The following is a 22,981-nucleotide window of genomic DNA, read 5'->3' as shown; positions in this document are numbered from 1 at the left end:
ATAAAATAATCTTTGGCATGTTCAGCGTCTCTGCATTGTTTTCAGTGGAAGAGCAGGAACTTTTCCACACAAACTTGGACGTTTGTAAAACCTGGTGCCTGATACTCTTGAACTAAGAGCACCACATTCCCATCTTTGTGTGGTGTCTTTGTGTTGTCTTTCCCCCTTGATTCTGGTAATGAAACACTGAATCTCTGTCATTGGTGGGGGAATCTCTAAAAGGCTAACTCGGATTGTGATATTGTTTTAATCCAAAATACTGTTTGTTTTATGATCCAAGTGACTGACACGAGGATGAGACAAACTGCAGGCTTTGTTTTCTCAAATTTCATCTCAGTTTTCTTTCTTGGTGGCTGAGAGTAATTTTTTCAGGGGCTCATGCTATGTGTCAGTTACTGGTTTTAATGAGGAGAGAATGATGTATTTTATATATTTATTGGAGAGAGTCTATAATGACTTCCAAGGCTTCATCTGAATTACATCAAATGAACCGGTCTTTGTCCATGCTTATTAGATTAGGAAACACTGTGAAATAATTTGACCATCCTCTTAACCAACGCTTTATTTCCAATACTTCTGGGCTATTTTGTGTCAAATATTTCTGGGTCTTCTATTACCTAAGTTTGTTAAAACTGATTTTTTGTGGTATCTTTTGCAAGCTTAGAAACATTTGTGAAGACACTTCAGATGAGATCCTTTTCCTTTTTAAGGGTTGGATCCATTACTGAATTTTGCCAGAAGCCACCTTCTCACCCTAAATGCCATATAAGAGCACAAATAAATGACGAGTTTATCAAATAGCATCCATTCGATCAACTGAAAAATAACAGACTTTATAGACAGCTGGACACAAAGCCCTTACAGCTTTGTACAGCAATGTACTTTATTTTTCAGCACCTTTTTCACTGATTGGAGAAAATCCAGCACAGTCACTAACAGAGACAGCAGTTATTGCAAGAGAAAAGTTGCATTTTGAATGAGGCAGTGTCTTCAGCTTTCATCTCAAAGGAGCAGAGACCATATGTGTAGGTGAGGAGGGTGGCAGAGGCTCAGATCAGCAGGATTGTTTTTAGAGAACTTTGACATGTTTGACTCTAAACCATCATAGACCATCTGGATGTGGACTTGTTTGAACAATCAGTCTGAACGAGCTGATCCACTTGAACGTGTAAATTCTAGCTCATTGTCACACTGTGCTTTGGCCCAGGGAAAGGTGACTCTCACAGTCATTTTGTTCCTCATATTTTACTCTTTGTGGAGTAAGATGCTCCAAGTTCCCGGAGACCTAACCGTATAGAGAGGTAGCTGCGGTTTTCAGCTGCTTGAAAGAACTTGTGTTTTCTACTGAGCTCAGAGAGAAGAAAGAGCAATTTTCTTACCTTGACATGAAACATGTTCATTAATTCCTGGATGACTAATTGGGTAAAAAACAAACCAAACAAATCCCCCTCTGACTCTTGCAGTCATTTTCCATATAGTGACCCTTTAAACTGGAGATGTTTTTCATGCTTACTAGACAATTGAAGGTTATTTTAGTTTCTACTAAACTTTACACTTATTTTCATATATACCTTTCTAAATATAGAGCTGTACTTATTGTAGATCACGTGTCCTAAAATGCTGCCACTGCTGTCATTACACATTGCAAAAGAAAATTGAAAGACTGGAATTTTCAGTTTGGTCTAAGAGTTCTAGATACCCACCTCCTGAAAATTCAATTCAAGTGCCTTATTCTGTTTCAAAAGTCCCAAACCCAAAGAATCTATCCAGATTGTGACATGGAAGTGGTGCTCTTAGTTTCAGCTAAAGAAAGCTATGTTCTACACACAGTTTTCTTCATCCATTGTCTGCTATCAAGTCATTAAAATGTGTTTAACATAAGAGCTCTGATTTGAACACTCATTTTGAACTTAAGTAATGGTGAAATATGGGCAAAACCACTAATTTTGTTTTTAAAAATCCATTTCTATTTTGTGGTCATCTCACTTCTCACTAAATTAATTTCCATAAAAAGAGAAGAACTTGGTCAAATACTTTTGACAATTCAAATGGAGTGTAAAGTGACACAGTCCTGGTTTTCCCCCACAAATGTGCTGTTTTATTCCTCTCATTATATATTTAATGCTTTTGTAAGCAGTAATTTTAGGTAGTTCTGATTGTATGAAAGTGTATTGGTCTACAGTTACCGACAGACATATTTCTTCTGAAATGGGTATAAAATTCTATTTGCAGATGTCTGTGTGCTTGTTGTTACCAGCAGCAAAGCAAATTCATTCTTGAGCATTTCTGAACTGCTGCTCCCTGCTGACTGGTTGATCTCTTTTGCTGTGTCCCAGTCCCCCACTTGTCACCTCAAGTCTGTAGCTGTGACCTGGAGTACCTGAAAAAAATCAGACCTGGGCAGGAATCCTCCCTTTGATAAAGATCAGTGAAAATATATCTTTTTCTATGGTGTCACTAATTATTTCTTCCTTCACATAATGATGTACTGGCTCAAGCCAAAGATGTGTGTAGCCCTGTGTCCTGTCCCTCATGGCCTATACCCAGTACCAGGGCAGCGCTGCGCTGAGTCCCTCCTCAGTAACAATGGCTACCAACAGCTAATTGTGAAACCTCTTTGTTCCTAATTGGGCTGTGGTTCAGAAAAACAGAAATGGCAAAGTAAAGGTTTTTTGTCTACTTTTCAAGAGACCGTACTCAGATGCATCAGAATTAAGAGAGAGTCCGGCAATTTTAGGGAATATCTTGACTCAGATTTTCTTCTTTCTGTCTTGTTTTTTCCCCAGAGATACAAGAAGTTTCGAGTTCTAAAACTTGAAAGAATGTCTGAGATATGACCAGTATTCTGCTCAAATTAGAATTCCTACTTGTTCAAACTCTAACGTAGGTTAAATAGGTACCAGTTATTTTTAGTTGGTCTGTTATTGCTATTAAAACCGCCCCTTCAGTTTGCATTTTGTGTTGCTATTTCGTTTTAGATAGTCCTCCTTCGTGTGTTTCGGTGGGTAGCACATTAGCAAATGAGCATACAGAATGGAACTTGGTTGCATAAAAGCAATTAAGAAGGAATTGTTGTCATACCAAACCTCCAAAGAAAAGTGAGTTTTTCTTTGTGTGGAATTAGTACAAAGAGGCTTCCTGGTGACATTTACAAACAATAAACTCAACAGAATTCTAAAACTCTTGAAAATAGTTACAAACCTTGTTTTTGTCTGGCTGATGCCGGAAATGAAGAAATTTGGAGACTAGATGGTCAGTCTTGGCTTTGTAAACTGGTCTGGTGACCTACAACCGTTAAAAACAAAATGAACAAAATGAAAACCAAAAAAGCCACTAGATTAGTTATTTCACTAAATCACAAAAAGCACTCAGATAGGATGAACCAACAAAGCCACGCAAGAGAGCTGTAAGAAAAGCAGATCTACGATCCTGTTATGAAACCTGAACAGCAGTAAATGTGGAAAGCAAATAAATGCATTAGTGCTTTTAGTTCTGAAATTGCCAAGCAAGAGGTTAGAATCAAATTTGTTTTAGTTGTAGGGTTAGTACATGAAGATGGACCTGTTATTTGAGGTGGGGGCTGTTTGTTGAGGGGTAAGAAAAGTATTTCCATGCATTTTACCTCCACGCTGAATTGTGTTTTCAAGTTCGTGTAGTGCTTCGGGATCAGTGATCTCTGAGGTACTGACATGAGCACTTACACTATAAGCCGTACGACAAAAGCTAGTTATAGGTTCATCGTGTTCAAAAGCAGGATTAATCCTTACAGCACTTTCTGAATTGCAGCTGTTGAGAGTAGGACTTCTACAATGCAGAACATGTTTGTTTAGGTAAGATTTTAAATTACAAAATTAAAAAAAGGAATATTTTAAAATGAAAAAGATTGTGAGCGGCTTACTGCAAATTAGAATTTCTTTTGCTTTTTCTTCTAAACTTAAGAATTAAAATGATGAAAAGAAAAACAAGGCTTAGTAAGCCAAAAATGAGAGGTTTAAAAATGAAGGGTTGTGTGGGTTCTGGAGCAAGTTTTGCACAGCGCTGTCCTTGGTAAAACTCCTGTCTAGGTAGAGGGCATCTAAAACAGGGAGAGGAAGAGAAAAATATGCAGAACTTGAAGGCAGAAAATACAGAATACCTCAAATGAAAACAAAGGAAAATCTGCCACTACATATAAGCACAGTATTCCTGATACAATTAATTGTTATGTGTCTGTATGACATAATAGGATTGATAACAGAGGAAAGAATATATTCCGAGACTCATCATATTGAGTATTAAACACAAAGAAAGTACTGTTCATAAGTTTCTTTGTAACTTTCTATAATTCACAAAAAGTTTTATTTATTATTTTTAATACTTTTATCATTCCAAATGATGGTTTGGTTATTGGCATCCATCAAGTCAAGGCTTTTCTGAAGCGGAGTTATTTTTCGTAGTGTGTTGGTCTTGGATGGTTCAGCTATATTCTTTGCTATTTTACTAATACTTGAGCAGAGTTTTGAAGAGGAGCTCTTTAGCTCGCAGGCTGATTTCTAGTACAAAATACTGCAGCTGCCCTACTGTGACTCCTCAAGTCAGGAATATGTCAGTAACTATGCTGAATTCAATATCATCTTCTAGAGTAATTTCTGTGACACCCACTGCAGCAGCTGAATTATGGCAGTTGTGTTGTTACAGTGAAATGATCACATGAATATTTACTCAGTAGTCTTATTTTTTTGACGTTAATCCTAACTACACTAAAACACGTATCGCTAACTTAGTAAAGTCAATATTAAGAGAGAATAAACAAGCGCAAGGATTGTAATTTGTCTTTTTCTTATACACATGGTTGGTCAAGTAGTGTCTGCCAGTCTGGTGTGCGGTTTTATAAAATGCTCTGGGTAGTCTAGTTTTACAATAAGATGAAACTTGATACTTTCAAAGGAGAATCAATATGTTCAGTTGCTGTGGTAGTTCGCAATATTGGCTTAAGATAATTTCAGGTAAAAATCCTTATGGAATGTGTTTGCAGTTAGAAGGAGCTGCTAATCTTCGATTTTTTTCCCCAGAAATCCTTGAAAGCAGCCTCAGCCTTCATGTGCTTCATTTGGGTGGTCTGGAGTCAGAGGAGTGTTCACAGGTGTGTTTGTAAGAATATAGATTTCCTTTTTATTTTCCTTTAAAACTTTTACTTAGAAAAACTTAATTTCTTAAAGTACTACTACATAATCAGTAGTGAAAATTTCAATGAAGTACTTCATTTTTCCAAGATATCTTGGAAATCTGAAAAGAATGAATGGCTGCATACTCATCGTCTCTGCCAATTTTGCTGAATTTCTAATAATTTTCTAAAGCTTTTCTAAAAACATCTAGATTGTCATGTTCGGTGTTTACTAACAGGCAGCAACGCATTTATCCACACTGAGACGATTTATACCAAAGGAGGGTATTGCAAGGTAGCTTAAAGTGTCTGAATATTAAGGTCTTGGCTTATTAGCATAATTTACGCTGTTTAGAAGTGTCCGCTCAGCCCTGCTTCTTCATGCAACAGACGTACCAGTGGTCTCTTAACAGAATGGATGTCGAGCACCATTTATTTACCTGCAGACAGCTCCTCTTCCTGGAACCAACTCACATTTCCCACCATTGACGCAGAGATGAGGCTCCAGTTCGCACAGGCTCCGGCAGGGTAACCCGTCTTGGCTCGCGTAGCCGGGTTTACAAAGGCAGTCAGCCTCTTTTGTCCACTCGTTCATTATGCATTCAGAGAACTCGTCACATGCCATGAATTTGCAGGGGTCTGCCTGATCAGCTGTAAAGAATGGGTAAATCATTAACTGATGCATTACCCCAGAGTAACTTGGCAAGCTTTGTGGCAGCTAGAGAAAACAATTCGCATTGACTGGCCTCCAACTTGTGCATGTCAATAGGAGGATACAATCTAGCATAAAAGAACACACATCCTTTCTTTCTGTAGATGATGCAGCAAGCATGCAAGCCTATATTTATTTGTACGTTTGTTTACCCCATGAGTATTAAGCTGCAATTCCCTTTCACTAACAAGGATTTTCGCATTTGTATATTTTTATCCTTTTTTACTGTAAGCACTAGTTTTATGAATACTATGTTACAACCTTGCATATCTGTGAGAAATAGTTTTGGCTATGATCATCCTTAACACATAATTTAGGACATGACTGGGAAGGGAATTAGATTGTTGAATACTGCACAATACTTGATGAGCACAACCTAGAAATACTGGCACGTGTTTGTGGAGCATTTTTGAAAGTGATGCACTGCGAAAACTTGCTTTTTATTTTTTAAATAAAAAGTTATGGGTATGTTCAGAAGAAGTTTGCACATGTAACTTCAGCTATAGAGAGGAACTTGGTCTCAGATCTGGTCAAAATCTCCTTCAGGTGCAGAGGAAAACTGGCCTCTGTTTAATTATGTGGCCTTAAAATTTCCTAAGAAAAATCTGTAGTTTAAAAAGAAAATTTATACTGGATATTGCATCTAGTTCTTGTAGGTGCTATCTGGGCTGAGAATTTTCTTCCAGAGCCACTTCATGGCCCCAGATGCTCCATAACATTAAATTCAATGAAAAATTAGCATCTTACTCCTTATAGTGGTATTGGGAATCTCAGACATACACTAGGATATGCTTAAGTGATAGAAATTAATCCAGCAGAGCTGTTCACTTTTAACCCCTCCATAATTCTATGGCTAGTTTTTTGTTTTGTTTTTAAGGCTAGTGAAAGCAGGTTTAGCATGCTCAATTTCCCTTTACTATATACAGTGTGCCTGTTAACTTGGGATCTCTTTGGCTCCTGGACTGTAAATCTATGGACATGTAAACTCTAACAACTGGGCATCAAAGTAATAAAGTCAATTACAAGGTAACTTTATTGTGAAGCAAACCTTTTCTTATATGTAAAAAAAAAAAGGAAAAGAAAAAAACCAAAAGTATTCTGCTCTGGTCATTGATACTACCAATTGGGAATTACAAAGTATAGTCTGTAATGAAACAAAACCAGCTGGCAAATCAAAAAGGGATATTAATTATTATAGATTCTTTTCTTACCCCACACAGAATCTCACTCCAAGCAAAATAACACTTCCAAAGTAAAAATGTTTAATAAAAAAATCTGTATGGTTAAGTAATTGATTAAAACAGTGACAGCTGCATAACTGCATGTCTCCTGCAAGTCCTTCTGCAGTTCTGATGGTCACAGTTTACCTTTAGAGTAGTGGAAATAAAGGTTGCTACTGTTAATGAGGAGATATAGGCTGTCTAAGCATTACCCAGGGTTGTGCACCGCAGCCCTGCACCTTCCAGAAGCTGAAAGGGCTCATTGCGTTTCTGTTTGACAAGCAGAATTTGGCAGGAGCTTTTCACTGGGTTAGGAGGTCATTTTTTGGTCATAATGTTTCATTTTCATTGATGAAGTGTTAGACTACATACCTGATGTACTTTGTCACCTTTCCTGTGGCTTCACTTTGTTTAGATTACAAAAAACAATACAAAGACAAAACCATGCTGGCATATTTAAAAGCCCACCATGCTATTCTTTATGGTATTATTTATGACCAATGCAGTTAGCCCTTCGCAGCTGCTGAGACTTGATATATATTTTGGACTGTCAGTTCCCATCTGTGTTTCCATATGGTAAAACGTTACCGCTAGATGGCTCTTGCTTTCACAATAAATAGGAATTTGCTTAAATTACCTTAATTTACTAAACAGTTTGGGGATTTTTGAGGGGTTTGTATTGGGGTTTGTTTGTTTGTTTTCTGAAGTAAAAAGACAACAGGATTTTGAAACACCTATATGGGAATATATTTGCTTTCTAAACATAACTTCTTCTATTTGGACATTTTATTACTGCTCATAAGCCTTGAAAGAATAGCGCTCTCAGCAAATTCATTGTTGTATTGTTTGATTGAATTAATGTTGAAATGCCACATCAGTACAGCAGCTGATATAGGTGAAAGATTTAAAAATTTTTCTATATAAGCATTTTAGCAACTTTTTTTTTGTTTTATTTAATGAAAACTTAATACTGAAGCAAGGAATGTTTGATAGCTTCAAGTTCACACTTTCTAGTGAACTCATTTCTTCCTTTATTCAGTGAAAAATCTTTTTATCATAGCAATATTTGAAAGTTTAAATGCTGTGATTTTGTTAACTTTCTTTACCGCACACTACCCATTCTCTTAGTGGCCACAACAAGTTACATGTATTGAAAACAAACTAGAAACTGCCTCCATGAAATGTAAATGGATTTTTTTGTTCTGTAGCTGTCAGAGATTTGTACATAAAAACACAGCTTAACCAAAGAAGCTAAAGGCATCTGTGTGCTAAGGCATTGGTATCTTTCTTCTCCATGCCAATGAAATTAAATTCAGCCCTGAAATAATTACCAGAACCTGAAAATAGATCCAGGCTTCAATTTTATAAAAGAATATAGTTTTTGAAAACTTTAAGGTTCAGACATCACAATAGTATCCAGATATGTTGTTACTGACTTTATACTCTTTAACAAAGACTACAGACTTATTTGAAAGTTACTAGATCAGGAAATATTCTGAAATTATACATCTATGGAGTGCTACATACAGTGATGCTCCAGTGAGCGAGTAGCTGTAGGATCCAGTTATGCCTAGAAATTATCTCCTTCTGTCTTGAACTCTGTAGCCTTTTAAAAATAGATTTAATGATGCTCTAAGCTATGGTTTGCTTACAACCTTGCAAAAAATCGTCAGAAGTTATGTTCACATAATCAGGTGCAAGACTTGCCTAAGTCACTTCTGTAAGCTGTACATGAGCATTCTCTACGCCTGTCTTCACCCGGCTCTTATTCTAGAGAGTTTTTAGTTTTCTGTATTTGGCTCTGAAAAGCAGTTGGTGCATATGCGCAGACCAACACCTCTGCTCAGCATTTCGTTGTGGTATGAAAATATGTCTGCAGATAATTTGCAACATCTTGGGTTTTCTTATTAATCCAGATCACTGGGAGGCTATTGCTAATACCATTACTTCCAAAAGAGTAATACTTTAGAAGCTGCAACAATCTGGAAAATATTATCTGCTTGGTTTTGCACATACATTATTAATTCAATCTTACCTGGCTCAATATCCAGGGAATAGCTGTCAATCTCTAAATTGAGGAGTTGGGCTGCAGCATCACAGAAATCTTCCAAAACGCAGTGTACTGCTTCTGTGATATTGTATGGCACTGTCCTGGCGAATTTCATTTTGCTATTCACAATCACACTTCCATTCCTGAAGTTCAGTATTTCCAGCTGCTTAAAACCTGTAAGGTTGGACTGGAGGTATGGAAGTAGCTGCAAAACAAAAATTTGCCTTTATTTTAGCTTACTGTCAATGTCTACCTGCTATTAATTTCTCTTATAGTCACTTTTTACTATCAAGTACACACATCACATGCTTATTTGTCTGAATGTAGTACAGTTGCTAAACTCCACCACCAAATTAATTTTTTTGTTTAGCACTGTCTTCTTCTGGACTTTTACATCTTTATCAATAATGCACTGAGATGTATGGGCAGCAATTTCGCCTGTAATGAAATGCACAGCAGTTGGGGAGTTTATTCATCTGGAAGAGAAAAAAGTCACCTGACTCAAAAGCCAACTTTAATTATTTTAAAACTTTCAATCCAGGCAGGTTAGGGCATAGCATAATAGGCATGTTACTGAGCTGACCTTCTGCCCTATTGTACCCATAGAGAAAATCCATATCTAATTACATCCTCCCAGCTAAGCTATGATGTATATTAAAAGGCCTATTTTTAATTCCAGCATGTAGGCACAAGCCTTAGATGTAATCAGCATTGCTATACTGGTGACATGTATCTTAGAAAAAGCCAAATAAATTACATGCCAGGTATATATCTGGAATCTCTTGCACAAGTGAAAACTTTCATCACTGACTTCATAAACTCTTTTTCATACCCTGAGAGCATCCCAGGCTTATCAGTTCTTTAAATATACAGCTTATCAGACTGAATTGTAGTAGGTTCTGACATTTTTAAAATACTGTGCTTTGCCATGTATTTCTTTAAACTGTGCTTGACTACTGCATATGTTATTCAACTTGATTTTCACCCACCAATTGCATGAACTGTTGTTCTAGTGCTTTGTATTCTGTTGAACTCCTATTGAAGAGGTCATCAGAAAAGTGCATGTTGGTGACCCTCAGGCTGAAGAAAACCACTAGTTCTTTGCCTTTGGCTGCAGTTGTCATGGAGCTGGTAGTTACATACTTCAGCGTAGGAGTTGGGGTGGCTTTTGCAGGCTCAGTTGTCAGCACTGAGATGTAACCACTGCCGTGCTCCACTTCATCTAGGGCTGCTGTGCTCATCACACTGACATGATCCAACTCAGCGGCGATATCCTGCACTCCTGTCCCAGTGTCATCAGGAGGAACAATCTCAGATGCGGGCAATGAGGGATCTGATACTTCAAGGGACTGTTCGATGATCTGAGACTGGCTGTAGGATGGGCTGGTTGCTGTGGGCTGTGGTGCTGTTTGGTCTAATGGTAGCACGCCTGTAATAACATCTTCAGGCTGCGTGGTAGAGAGATCACTTGAACCAATAAAGAAAGGCAACATTTCGTAAGTGCTGGCTGTAACTAAAATGTCATTGCCTGATGATTCTGGTTCATCCACGATCTTGACTGCTGCAGAAAAACAGGGGAAAAAGAAATAGCTATTTTGAAAAGCAAGTATAACAAACATCAAGCACGGATACAACATGCATATTGTGTTTCCACTGAAGCATTTTTAAAAATAAGCTTTAACGGTACTTAACATGAAAATGTTATTGCCATCACCAAGGAAAAACACCCCATCCACATATTTGAGTGATGAGATTTCTGTGGGTGCTGTGTTTAAATAGTAATTACACTTGGTAAATATTTCCTGAGCCATTCCGAAGGGCATTCTTGCTTTGAAGGTACATAATCACACTGTCAGTTTATATTGACCAAAAAAGTAGATCACAGCTTTGAGCTGTCTGCTTGGATCAGTTGCATGACGGAGTCATTCTGTTCCCTCTGTGAGAGGTTAAAGCTGTTATTTGTCAGTAATCATAAAATGTGGTTAAGAAAAACAGTAGCGCCTCTTCAGATGCAAATTGTGTCAATTTACCTAAAAGGAAACAGCAGTAGTGAAAACAAAATCAAACCTTAAGAAATCATCTTCTGCACTTGAAGCAGCCATTTGATGCAGATGCTGAACTTTTATGAGGTCCCCACTGGGGCTTGGTGTGAATTTGGGATGTTGAATGAGACTCTCTGAATTTGGCTTGCAGCTACCTGATCACAATGACTTCAAGGAAAATGATGGCCTCTGAGCAACAGGCATCTACCAAAGATGACGATTTTGTCCTATTCCAGTGATATACTTGTGTGGGCTCTTCACGTGGAACTTTCAACAGCCCCCTGCAGGCAAAATCCCTTGTCAGCTGATAGGGAAGTTTTCTCCAGCTGATGAGCTCTTCCATTCCCTATGCACTGATTTCTTCCTAGTGGCCAATGAAAGTACTAAGGGAGAGGAAATCTTTGCATTTGGAATAACCCTGACTGAAGGAGGAGGCAGCAACCCTGTCCATGGCATTGGAGTTGCCCATGGATTTTCTTCAGATCCCTTTCTGTTTCCTTGCTTCTAAATGAATGAGGTCCAATCTTCTGCTTATTGTATTGCTGTTTTTAGGAACAAATGTACACTTTCAACAAAAAAAAAGCTTAATATGAGATAGCTGTCTATCTTCTTGGCACTATTCATTTAACAACACAGGTCTTTGCTCCTTCACTGCAGATACAATGTGTTGGTCTAATGTGGGTTATTTTCTATATAGCTATATATAGCCCCATTCTGCTAAGCTGACCACACTTCTCAAAACAGCAAAGAATGGCTCTAAGGCACGTTATGTGGTTTTAGCAAAAGCAGGCACTTGAAAATAATTTTCTCCCTTCTGATTACCACTTTGCATAAACCTATGTTAAGAGCATATATATTTTTTACCCTTTATCATTTGTTTCATTTTGTGTGTTGTAGTATATGTATCTTCCTGTTGACTTCAGAACATACAGAGAGAATTTATGTAAGATGCCTGATTTGCCTCTTACATAATTTCTGTTATCTAAATCAATCTCTTCAGCTCCTTGTAGTATTATTGAGATCCACTGATTTCTCTGAGGTGCTCAAGTATCAGAGTGGTAAGGACTGTTACAGTTTTCTGAAAATGGGAAACACTTTTCATTGTGTCATAGCTTGAAATCACCAGTAGGTCGTCAAATTTTGCCCTGGAATACCAGTGACATGGTGTTAATGGAGTGTTCCTCTTCCCAGTCTCAGTTCCAAGGTTTTCCATTTCACAGAATCACACACAGAATCACAGAATGTTAGGGATTGGAAGGGACCTCAAAAGATCATCTAGTCCAATCCCCCTGCTGGAGCAGGAACACCTAGGTGAGGTGTTTGACATGCCTTGGCTAAGGGAAGAGTTAGGGTTTTTTTGTCCTGTGGGGAAGTGAACTTCTAGAAACCATTTCCAAAAATAATCTGGACACTCTGAAGCGGAACTCCTCAGATAAAGCAGCCCGGAAGGATCACTCCGGCATCTGCTGCTATTTCTTCAGTAACTAGCACAAATGTTATTCCATTACAAATAAACCCATCTGAAAGCACAATGTATTTTAAGATTGTTTTTAACAGGTATTGAGTAACAGATGCTAACACTGTATTTCAGCAAGGTGCTGAGGAATATCAGGCAAATTCCTGCTAGAGCCGAGTTTAGCACAACAGCAGCACGTGTTCTATTAGTTTCACATGAAAAAAGCATTCTAGAAACAAGATGTGGAGTACTCTGACACGGCTAATCAGGGAAAGGTCACCTTCCACATTTGCTGCTTTCTGCATGCACAAAATATTGCAAGTTTGTAAGGCAACTGCCTGCAAGATGCTCTCCCTCTTTTCAAGACCTGGTTATTAGCTACTGTTACAGGTTCTTGCAGGATTCCCCTGTTATCTTGCAGCTGAAAGCAGAACAGTCAACAAAGACACTTTTTCCAAACAGCTCCCAAACTGGCCTGGACAGCTGGTGGCAATGGACAAACATTTTGTTCTACTTTGGCACATTGTAAGACATCAATAGGAGCTGGGTGTTGCCACGGTTTTCCAAAACCCAGGTTTTAGGGAGGGCAACTGCAAAGAAGTGGCATGCCACAGGGATGCCTATTTTACTCTTAACACTAGCTGGCTGATGGTAAGTTCTGTAAGATCACTCATCTCTGTCAATATTTAGCATCCCTTTCCCATATTGGACAAGGCATATTTTTATAGTCAATTTTGTTGCCTTCATCTGCATGTATGAAAACATTTTCCCTGAAGTGCCTCATTTTAACTACCAGAATACATGGAGACCAGAATGATTTAGATGACAAAAATTTCCACTTGATAAGAGACTATATTTTGCATTTGATAGGAATTCTAATCCAATATTTATCAGCAGTGAACTCAGCAAAAGCAATAGAACTGTGGTAGCATAAAACCTGAGCAAGTGAGATCAGGATTTGCCTGGGGATCAGGAGAAAAGCATTCCATGGCTCTTAGGTGAAAAACACTCTGCCAGATTACAAAATAGTTCCTTACCTTTCACATGATGAGCTCCTCCCACAACCCCAGTGACTGTTCATGACTGAAGTGTGCAAAATAGCAAGCAAGCTTAGAGTACTGGTGCTTCTGGAAAAGACTCTGAAATACGCTGCTGATATGAAACATCTGTGTCTGATGGGATGCAGAAAAAGACAGTGCTGCTCCTTTGCTGCAAGGCCAGACTTTGGTGATTTGGAAGCACAACAGGACCATGAAGTGGGTACAGCAAATTCCCATTTAAACTGCCACAGTTGTGCAGTCTCCTTTTATTTGCTGGGATATGTGATTTGCACTGCTGACAGTGTAATACAAGGGCTACCATTGTAGTCCCTCTAGTCCTACTGAGCAGCCAAAAAAGAATAGGAGAGTGTTGTATGGAACCCGGAGTTGTGGATACCACATGTATCACCAAACTCTGCACCACAGCCTGATGCCCTCATACTTCATTGAGAACTTGAGATGCTTTTCTCTTGGCATGTCCTCATGTTTCTTGTGTAATCAAGGATACGGACAGATTAGAAAAACAAAGCCTAGTGATGTTCTCTGTTTACAAAGCTCTTGCTATTACTTGTTATGCTGATAAGCAGTGAGAGTCATTTATTTAAGGGAACTCAGAACAGATTTCCTAGCATTAGTGCCTGAGGCATTAATGCAGGATGATCTACTGATGGGATGAACCTGCAGCTCCACAGAGCAACCTTCTCTCAGCATGATAACACACACACGATCATATGATTGTGTTGATATCTCTTGGGCAGATTATATTTCAGAAAGAAATAACTACAGGAGAAAGAAGTACTGAAATGGCTTTGAAACTGCAGCAAGTTTGAAGTAAAATATCTGTATATATATATCTATATATCACATTTGGCATAGAGCTGTGCATACACATATGTGTGTGTGTCTGTATATATATATATATATATATATAGTCTATACATAGACTATAAAGGTCTTCTGGCATCCTCTTATTACAAGCAAAGTAACTTAAAAGGCCTTGAGGGCATACTAAGATGATCCCTGTGCATGTACCACCTGTTTTCCTAAGCTACCAATTCTTATCAGTCACTGTCTCTCCAGCTGAGACAGATGGTGACTGACCACAGAGGTGATGTCAGTCCCTGGCAATCTGAAAGGAAGTGGAGTCACTTAAAAGACTGTTGAACACTTAGTGACACACACCACTAGTCCCAAACCCAGGGGTTTCTGACCCCTTCTGTTGATTGCCCTTTGTCTCATGCATGTGACAGTAGTGCTGTAAGACTTGCCTACACAAGTGACATGTTAAAATCAGCAGTAGAAATATTTGCACCTTGCTTTGCCAACCTTTTCCACTGTCTACATGAGACTTCAACAAAAATCAGTCCTAAGGGGTTAAAAACTATGGATGAAACAAAGAATACCTAGACACTTGGAATGAAAAAAATTAACCTTTTGCATCTAAAATATTGGTGTTATATATATGTACATATATATATATAAAGTCTTGATTTATTTATAAAACAAATATATATATTGTTTTTCAGACTAGTTATAAGGAAAAAGTTTGTCATGATGAGGGTGTTGAAACACTGGCACAGGTTGCCCAGAGAGGTGATAGATGCCCCATCCCTGCAAACATTCAAGGCCAGGGTGGACAGGGCTCTGAGCAACCTGATCTAGTCGAAGACGTCCCTGCTTATTGCAGGGGGGTTGGACTAGATGACCTTTGAAGGTCCCTTCCAACCCAAACAATTCTATGGTTCTGTGATTCTATATGCACATATATATAATTTTGAACACATAATACACTTGAACTGGTTTAGCATAAAGCAATTATTTGTAAAACTTCACCCAGTTTTCCTTGTAGATGAGATTTTTACAGCAGAAGGCTAGAAAAAACACAGGCAATTATTTTATGAAACCTCTAAAAAATTTAGACCTTCCTAATCCCAGCATATTTCATTTCAGCATACATTTTAGTCTACAACACTATCATTCAGTTGTAAGGAACCCACAGAGAGCACAAAATAAGATGCCACTCTCAAATATACCCTGAGAGTAACAATATTGAAGGTTAAACAATGGCATGGATTTAAAAACCGCTGTCAGCCACAAAAAATTCTAACTCTCGGCCACCACTTACCTTCCTGCAAAGATGTTCACTGAACTCTCCAGATGTTTCTTTGTATTACATAGACAAGGAAGGACAATATCGTACCAAGAAGAATTTTATATCTCAAATTAAACTGCTATTGGCAAAGATGGGTAAACAATAAAATAAGAGGCAATTTCCTGGGTGCATCATTATATTAAATCTTTGTTAAAAGAGTGCTGCATGCAGGCATTTATTCCCAACTGAGAGAGTAAAATATATAGGTTTGACTTACCAGAAAAAAATCAGCTGCCATTTCAACAACTTTATTTTAGGTATTTAATTAGTTGGTCCTTTTATATTTTAAGTGAGGAAAAACACTCCTAATTGACCATGAATAAGGAATTATTGTTTGGAAAAGGTCAAGTTGCCATGAGACATTTTTCTAGAGGGTTTGCATTAACAAGCAGGCCCAGAAGGTTGTACATTAAGAGGTCCTGACATTTCACTTAATTCATGAGCTTAATAAGCACTGACATTTCCTATTGGCTATAGACAAATTTTCCAAGTCCAGTGATAGATATTGCTATGTATATGAAAGTTACAGCATAACAATATATACGTATATATTTGTATACATGCTGGCTGAAGAAAACAACTAATTAAGGAAGAAGCGTGCAGTTAAGAGATTGGTCCATAACGCAAGGTAAGAATGCCCTTATGGGCATATAAATACCAGATGCACTCGTACGACAAGTAGCTGGATTCAAATTTCATATTTTGTTGGTACCTGAAATGTCACAAAACCCCTGTTTGCAGGACTGTTCTGTACAAACAAATAGGTAAAGTGTTGGATTGGTGTTTGAGGTCTTTCATTTTTAATGAAGGCACAAGTAAGATGAGCATTAAGAGAATTAAGAGGATCACTAACCCAGCATGTCACAACAAATGCCTTGCAGCACATACTTACTGCTTTAGTTTGTGTTTTTAACTGTAAGGCCAAACAAGAAGAGCCAGGATGATCTATGGCTGTCATTCTGTCAGTCTGTAAGAACTCTCCAGAAGCCAGGTTCAGTATCCAGTGAACCCAACAGAACCTCTTCTCTACTGACTCCAGTGAATCCCATCGCTTCTCCAGTCCTAAAAATTCTTGTATCTCTTGACCTTTTTTCCTTAGCATCCTCACTGAAACTTTTTGAGTAGTCGGTTAAAAATTTTTCACAGAACAGCCTAATAGCTGCAGCTCTAGCTCCATTACTATGTAGTGCTCTGTGTAACTCATATAAGATGTTTATTCTGAAAATTCTCATATATTTCAGCTGTGCTTCGTCATCATGTTCTCATTACCAAAGACACAAATAAATGTCATTCTGACATTAAGTCACAAAACGAGTACTTTCTATGCTAATAAATACTACTTACTAATGATAATCTTCTCTCGTAATTCTCAAAACAATTCCGTTCTACATGACACACTGAAAACTAAGAGGATAACATAAAATTTGCAAAATCAAGAACCTGAAAAGCTAAATCACTGCAGAATTCAAGGTGTTGAATAGCTGTATCTCACTAATCTTTTCTATGTTCGTTATGAAAGAATCTTCCAAGGGTTGTTCTTTAGCTGGGCTCCACACAGTGGCATCAAGGCCTACCTCTTATTTGGTAACAACTGGACAACCTGAACAACCCTGTTTTACTGACTTTCATGCTCAGCTAAGTAATTTTACTGGGGCAACAGGCTGTGTTATTTGATACCTTTGCTCCCAAACAGAGCTATGACATGGCCCTCATCTCACTTTGGGATCTTTACCACGACTGTTTTTTTGGAGGTCAGTAGTATTATATACTTCTACAGTGACTGCAGAAATAAAAAGGAAATAATTTGTCACTTTTTCCTCAAAGATGCATAAAGGTTTAGAGTAAATAATTAAGAACAAAGCCCAGATCTTAACTTTTACTTACCTGCAGCTTTTCCCTCAGCACAGCTAAATCTGCCTTTGAGCAGCAGAATGATGAAGCTCACAAGTCTGACTGCCCGTAACCTTTTCACTGATATAAATCAGCTGGTCTTACTCACCTTGCACAATACAGAGAAAGAATTCCCTTTATCGAATATCTGAGTGTTAATATTTTTGTTGATCCATGTCTGCTTGGGGAATGCAAGCTTCCTCAGCCTTCTTGGAAGTCAGTAGCAAAAGGGAGTCACATCTACCTTTAGAAATTTCATGTTTGGTCATCGTACCTGTAAGAGCCCTCTGAAACATTGGTTTCTTGTGTGATTACAAATTTATTTTTACTGTAATTGTCACTTTCACATGCATTGGCCAGTGTATGGCTGGAAAATAGTAATACAGCTTGGTCTTTTCTGTTTTATTAAGGACTTACTTCAATTAACTAGCTGCTGGTAGTTTTCTCATTAAAGCTTTTTGCATGTTTTTTTTTAAAAAGCCTACTTCTTAAAAGTCTTGAAATAATGCAATAAATATATTTGAGAGTTTTTAAAATGTTTTCCGCTTCAAATTAGTCATTTAAGTACAGCAGGTGGGAATACAATATATATACAATTCATTGGGCAAGCTTACTTTATAGACCTATATATACTGAGAGACTTGACCATTAAATTTTAACAACCATCTTTGGCATTCTCATATTTCAGCAGTTATAAAGGATTAAGCATTTCAGAAAAACATAAGTACTTTCAACAGTACAGGAATACCTGGTGTTTAAAGTATCCTCAAAGATCTGAGTAGCAAGAGTTTAGTTCAGTCTGCACTGATACTATGAGATGGCAGTATCTATGGCAAAGACACTGGAGAGCACTCAGCAATAATCTGTTAAACCTGGGCCTGAACCATCACCCTGCTGCCATCTCTCCACTTACTTTAGGAACTGCTACACCTGGTTATGGTGACAGTTCTCCCTAAGTTAAGACTCAGAAAAGATAAAGAAACACCCATTTGCCTTGGTGCTCTTCTGAGTACAGCAGAAGAAAAGTCAGTATTTCCATATTTATTGCTTTAGTCAGTTAACGGTATTCACACTCATAATTAAGAGATTATAAGGTTGGATGTTATAGAAGTATTCCTGCATTTTATAAGAATACTACACAGACAGGTGTATAATTAGATACCTTGCCTAGACAGTAGGTCAGTAGTAGGTCATTTCCATAACATGACAAGTTACTGTTAACATTTACAGAAACTTTACCTTACCTGCTACTGAGATTGCCAGATAAAATGACATTCTAGTGCTCAAATGCTCTAAAAGTCAGTTTTCTGATTAAAGCCCTCACTAAAGAAATTATTGAACTGACATTAGAATATTCTTGTGCAGCAGGGGAATTAGTAAGTACATTTACAATGAAAACATGTTAAAACACCAGAGGCTTCTGTGACTATTATATATTGTAAGTTATTTTGTATTGAAGTTCTGCACTATTTGCTACTGTAGTAAAATAATATGAAAATATATCTTAGAACAAGATACTATGTTAAACTGAAAAGTCTGGACTAGACTGGTACTCACATCAATGAATTAAATAGAGACGCAAAACCAAGTAGCAGTGAATTTGCAAATGTGAATACACTTATATAAAGGAACGGAATCAAAGCTGAATAAGAAACAACTCACTTAAAACCATAGCTTCAGGTGGTTCAGCTTATTCTCTTATGCTCATTGTTAACTCATCTGCAATTTGAAAAATTTATTTCATAAATGTAAAATAACAAAGTCTGTGTGAAAATAGCCCGAAGTTTTACAAACACCTGGAATCATAAAGAAGCATCCATCTAAATGCTGCAAATACTCCTGCATGCCACTTTAATGATTTTGGAGATTCCCAAATGGAGAATCTGGAGCCTGGAATAGTATTTTTTATTTATTTCACTTTAGAATGACTAGAAACAAAATCTGACAGGTTATAATACCAGAACTGAAAGAACCCTCCAAATCCCTACCCATTTGCTCTATTTTTCTCAACTACATGATAGGATAAAAAAGAACAACTTTTCGTAGGTGATGGGATCATTGGACAGTTTGTGGTATTGAAGTTTATTAGTTTGCAAAATGGTAAAAACAGAACAGAAGTCACATGATATATATTCAGTTAATATGTTGACCCAAGGACCTAAAAACAGAAAAGACAAACATGAAATTAGAAAGTTAAATCCCATGACTCTCTTAAAATCTTGTAACCATATGAGCACTTAAAGACTTGCCAAAAAAAATAATGAAAACACTGAATACACATTTTGTTTTTTCATAGTATATAGTTACTTGTATGTGAAAAACATGGAATTAATGGATTGAAAGTCACAGAATGAGGTGTATTTTATTCTTCTAACCTGTTGTGCCTTAGATGTAGGTAATCTGATTTTTCACGTAGTTTTGTAATGGAACAAGTGACTCTGTGTGAGAGAGATGGAAGGAGATATTTAATTGGAAATATCCTGTTGGTTTTACGCGATGATGCTTTAAAAGAATTCATTTCAATTTTAGCGTTATTGATGATGACTTCAGACCAGATGCCTTAGCACTGACTTGGCTTGTTAAATCCATCCTTCATGGTTGGATTCTGAATCTGAGCAGCTCATGACAACCAAAGTACCATTGTCAGGGAACAGATGGTTTAAATATGGAAACCAGGGATAACTACACAGTCCAGTAAAATGCATCCATACAGCCTTTAGCTGTATGTTTGCTTCGAAATTCCCTAAGAGACCATCATAAAACTCTGGGGTGCAGAAGTCTTAAAGACATACACTAGTTTCTCAAAAAATGACATTTAAATAAATATTTGGGACTGTTCTCATGTAAAATGTTTGGATTAAGGTACATGGATTGCAATTAACTTTTCTTAACAGTTCTACTAGTAGAACTTACAGATACAATGGGAAACTAAAACAAGGAAAAAATCCACATGAAAGAAAGACTAGGTATAACTAGCACTAACCTTACAATAACTTAAAGAGAAATTGTCAATAAAGAGGAGAATTGAACTTAATGATCTAAGACAAATTTGGCCAGGTTTGCAGCCACTGCTCTAGGTCATGCATACATTTAGGAGAAGGGACTGAAATATATTGTTGCTGTAGTATTTTTCCAACCTCATTACTCCTGATCTCTTGAAAAATAAACCAAAACAGTGGCAAGATTTATTGAAAAGTATTGGTTAGGAATTGAAATCCTCAGGTATGAGAATGTCATTAATGAATAATACTTTTTCAGTCAATCCCTGCCCACTCTGCTTGAAAGCCCATTATCTGAAACTGCATGGCAATAAAGATGGTTATTAAAGGAATATTTGGCCATATATAAAATTTTAACTGTGAACTCATTTATCTGTTATTGGCACCACTATTCTACAATATTATATTCTACAATACTTTAATTAAAAAAAAATCCACTAGCTAGGGAAGAATGAAAAAGACACCCAAACATATAAATGCAATAAAATGAAAAAGAAACTAATTCGTTTGCATCCAGGCTTGGTTTAATCATGTTCTTACTGATGCACATTATGATCTTACCATTCTGTTGAATGAAAGTGGAACTTTTGCCTCCTTCTAACTTACACCTAGCTATTGTTGCTTGAAATTGTATCTAGCTCTTTCTATAAAGTTGCATAGAGAAAGCAATATTAACAACATATTGGAAAAAAATGCTGTTATCTTCAAGCAGAAGTCAGAACAAAAACTAACCAACAAACTAAAAAACACCAAAAACAACCTCACACCAATTGCAATGTGCAAATATATGTGATTTATCCTGGCAAGAGTTTTGCATATTTCTAGAATTTCACAAACAAAAAACCATTAAATTTAGTATAAATATTATGGCACATTGGCCTCCATTTAAGATTTTTTGTCTTTTAGCTATAAATACTAGTGGATCTTTCAAATTGAAGAACATGCAACTTAAATTTATATTAGCATCAGTGTCACCTGTGTGAGGCATTTCAGATATGGCTGAGAGAATCTAAGCTGGAAGGCCAAGCCCTCCCTGTAGCTCATAGACAGAGGTAGAAAATTCCATCCAGAGCTGTGATTCAGAGCACACAAGTTACAACTTGCCTATAATGGTCTAATGCAGGTGGCATGAGTTATCCCCTAACAAGGAATTCACTGTTGAAAATACCAGGTTGAACTCAAATGGACTTTCTTAAGCTGGAAGGATACTGAATCCTCTGAAGAGAGGAATCTTAACATTTTAGAAAATAAAAATTTTAGTACTGTTTGATCATAACAGATTAATTCTCAAAGGTAACATTTCTAGCAAGACCAAGGATTTTTAATGAGTGAGTGAAATGCATTGTTTAGAGCATATTAGTCTCAGCAGTGCCACTTTAGCTGTATTTATTCCAACTGGACTATATGACATGTAAACTGGATTCATTTCATTCAGTTATAACCTAGTAAACGTAATCTTACACCCTCAGGCTAAAAATCTGTCCTATTTGTTTTAAAATATTTTCCTTATTTTACTACTGCATTGGTCACAGTTTTAAAATTATTTTATTCAGGACATGAATATGTTATTTGTCTCTGCACAGAGACAGAAAGATGACCATGAGTTGTTTTTAACACAAGATGGGGTCTGAGACTGGCATGTACGAAAGCCTATGTTACATTTTTTTGCATCTCACTCGTAGTGGAGGGTTACCTGCAACTAATGAAAAGCCTAAGTTTTGGCTAGTGAGCTGATCTCAAGTAGGCAGTATTATGATGAATTTGGAGGGAGGGAGATGGTTAGTTTGGAGTGAAATAGCATTGAACATGGAAGGGGGCAATCACCAGGCAAATGGTAATTATAGGAGAAGTGATAGCACTTGGAAAACAAAAGTACTGAAGGATGGTTAGTTTTGAAAGGCTGAAAGGGAGCATCTGAAGTACAGGAGAATTAGCTGCAGGAACAATGGAGTTTACTAGCAACAGTGATGACTGTTTATGAGAGAAATTCCAAGCGTGTGTGTAGAATATGAGTATCTGGTGCAGGTGTGCACCTGTAGAAGCAATGAGGTAGCAATGTGTACCTACATCTGGGAAGAGACTTAAGACTAAAAAGTACAAGTGAACAAGTGGCTGAGCAGTGAGGCATATCTTTCTGCTATCTATGTAGATGGAGAAGGAGGTGTTACATTTTTTCACATTCCATGTAACTCAGGATGTTTGCCTCTGGATAAGCAAATTTTCTTAGCAGAAATATAAATTGTTTTCTGTACTTCAGACAATAATTTCACTGAGTCA

At 37.3% G+C, this 22,981-nt stretch overlaps 1 protein-coding gene across 1 annotated transcript in view; it reads right to left on the bottom strand.

The window, feature by feature from the left end:
- Nucleotides 1–3,245: 3,245 nt before the first annotated feature.
- The window catches only part of IMPG1 (interphotoreceptor matrix proteoglycan 1), a gene marked incomplete at both ends in the record, with an annotated part of 57,515 nt that continues 37,779 nt past the window's right edge, over nucleotides 3,246–22,981 (bottom strand). Inside the window, 4 exons of the mRNA XM_082048964.1 lie at nucleotides 3,246–3,285; nucleotides 5,584–5,794; nucleotides 9,111–9,330; nucleotides 10,115–10,686. Of these exons, the coding sequence (XP_081905090.1) occupies nucleotides 3,246–3,285; nucleotides 5,584–5,794; nucleotides 9,111–9,330; nucleotides 10,115–10,686 (1,043 nt within the window). The remainder of the gene's footprint in view (nucleotides 3,286–5,583; nucleotides 5,795–9,110; nucleotides 9,331–10,114; nucleotides 10,687–22,981) is intronic.

This window comes from Streptopelia decaocto, assembly GCF_964273445.1.
Source record: "Streptopelia decaocto genome assembly, chromosome: 3".
In the NCBI taxonomy this organism is placed as follows: domain Eukaryota; kingdom Metazoa; phylum Chordata; class Aves; order Columbiformes; family Columbidae; genus Streptopelia; species Streptopelia decaocto.
The sequence above is the reverse complement of the archived record's forward strand: the minus strand, read 5'-3'. Positions and strand labels throughout refer to the sequence as shown.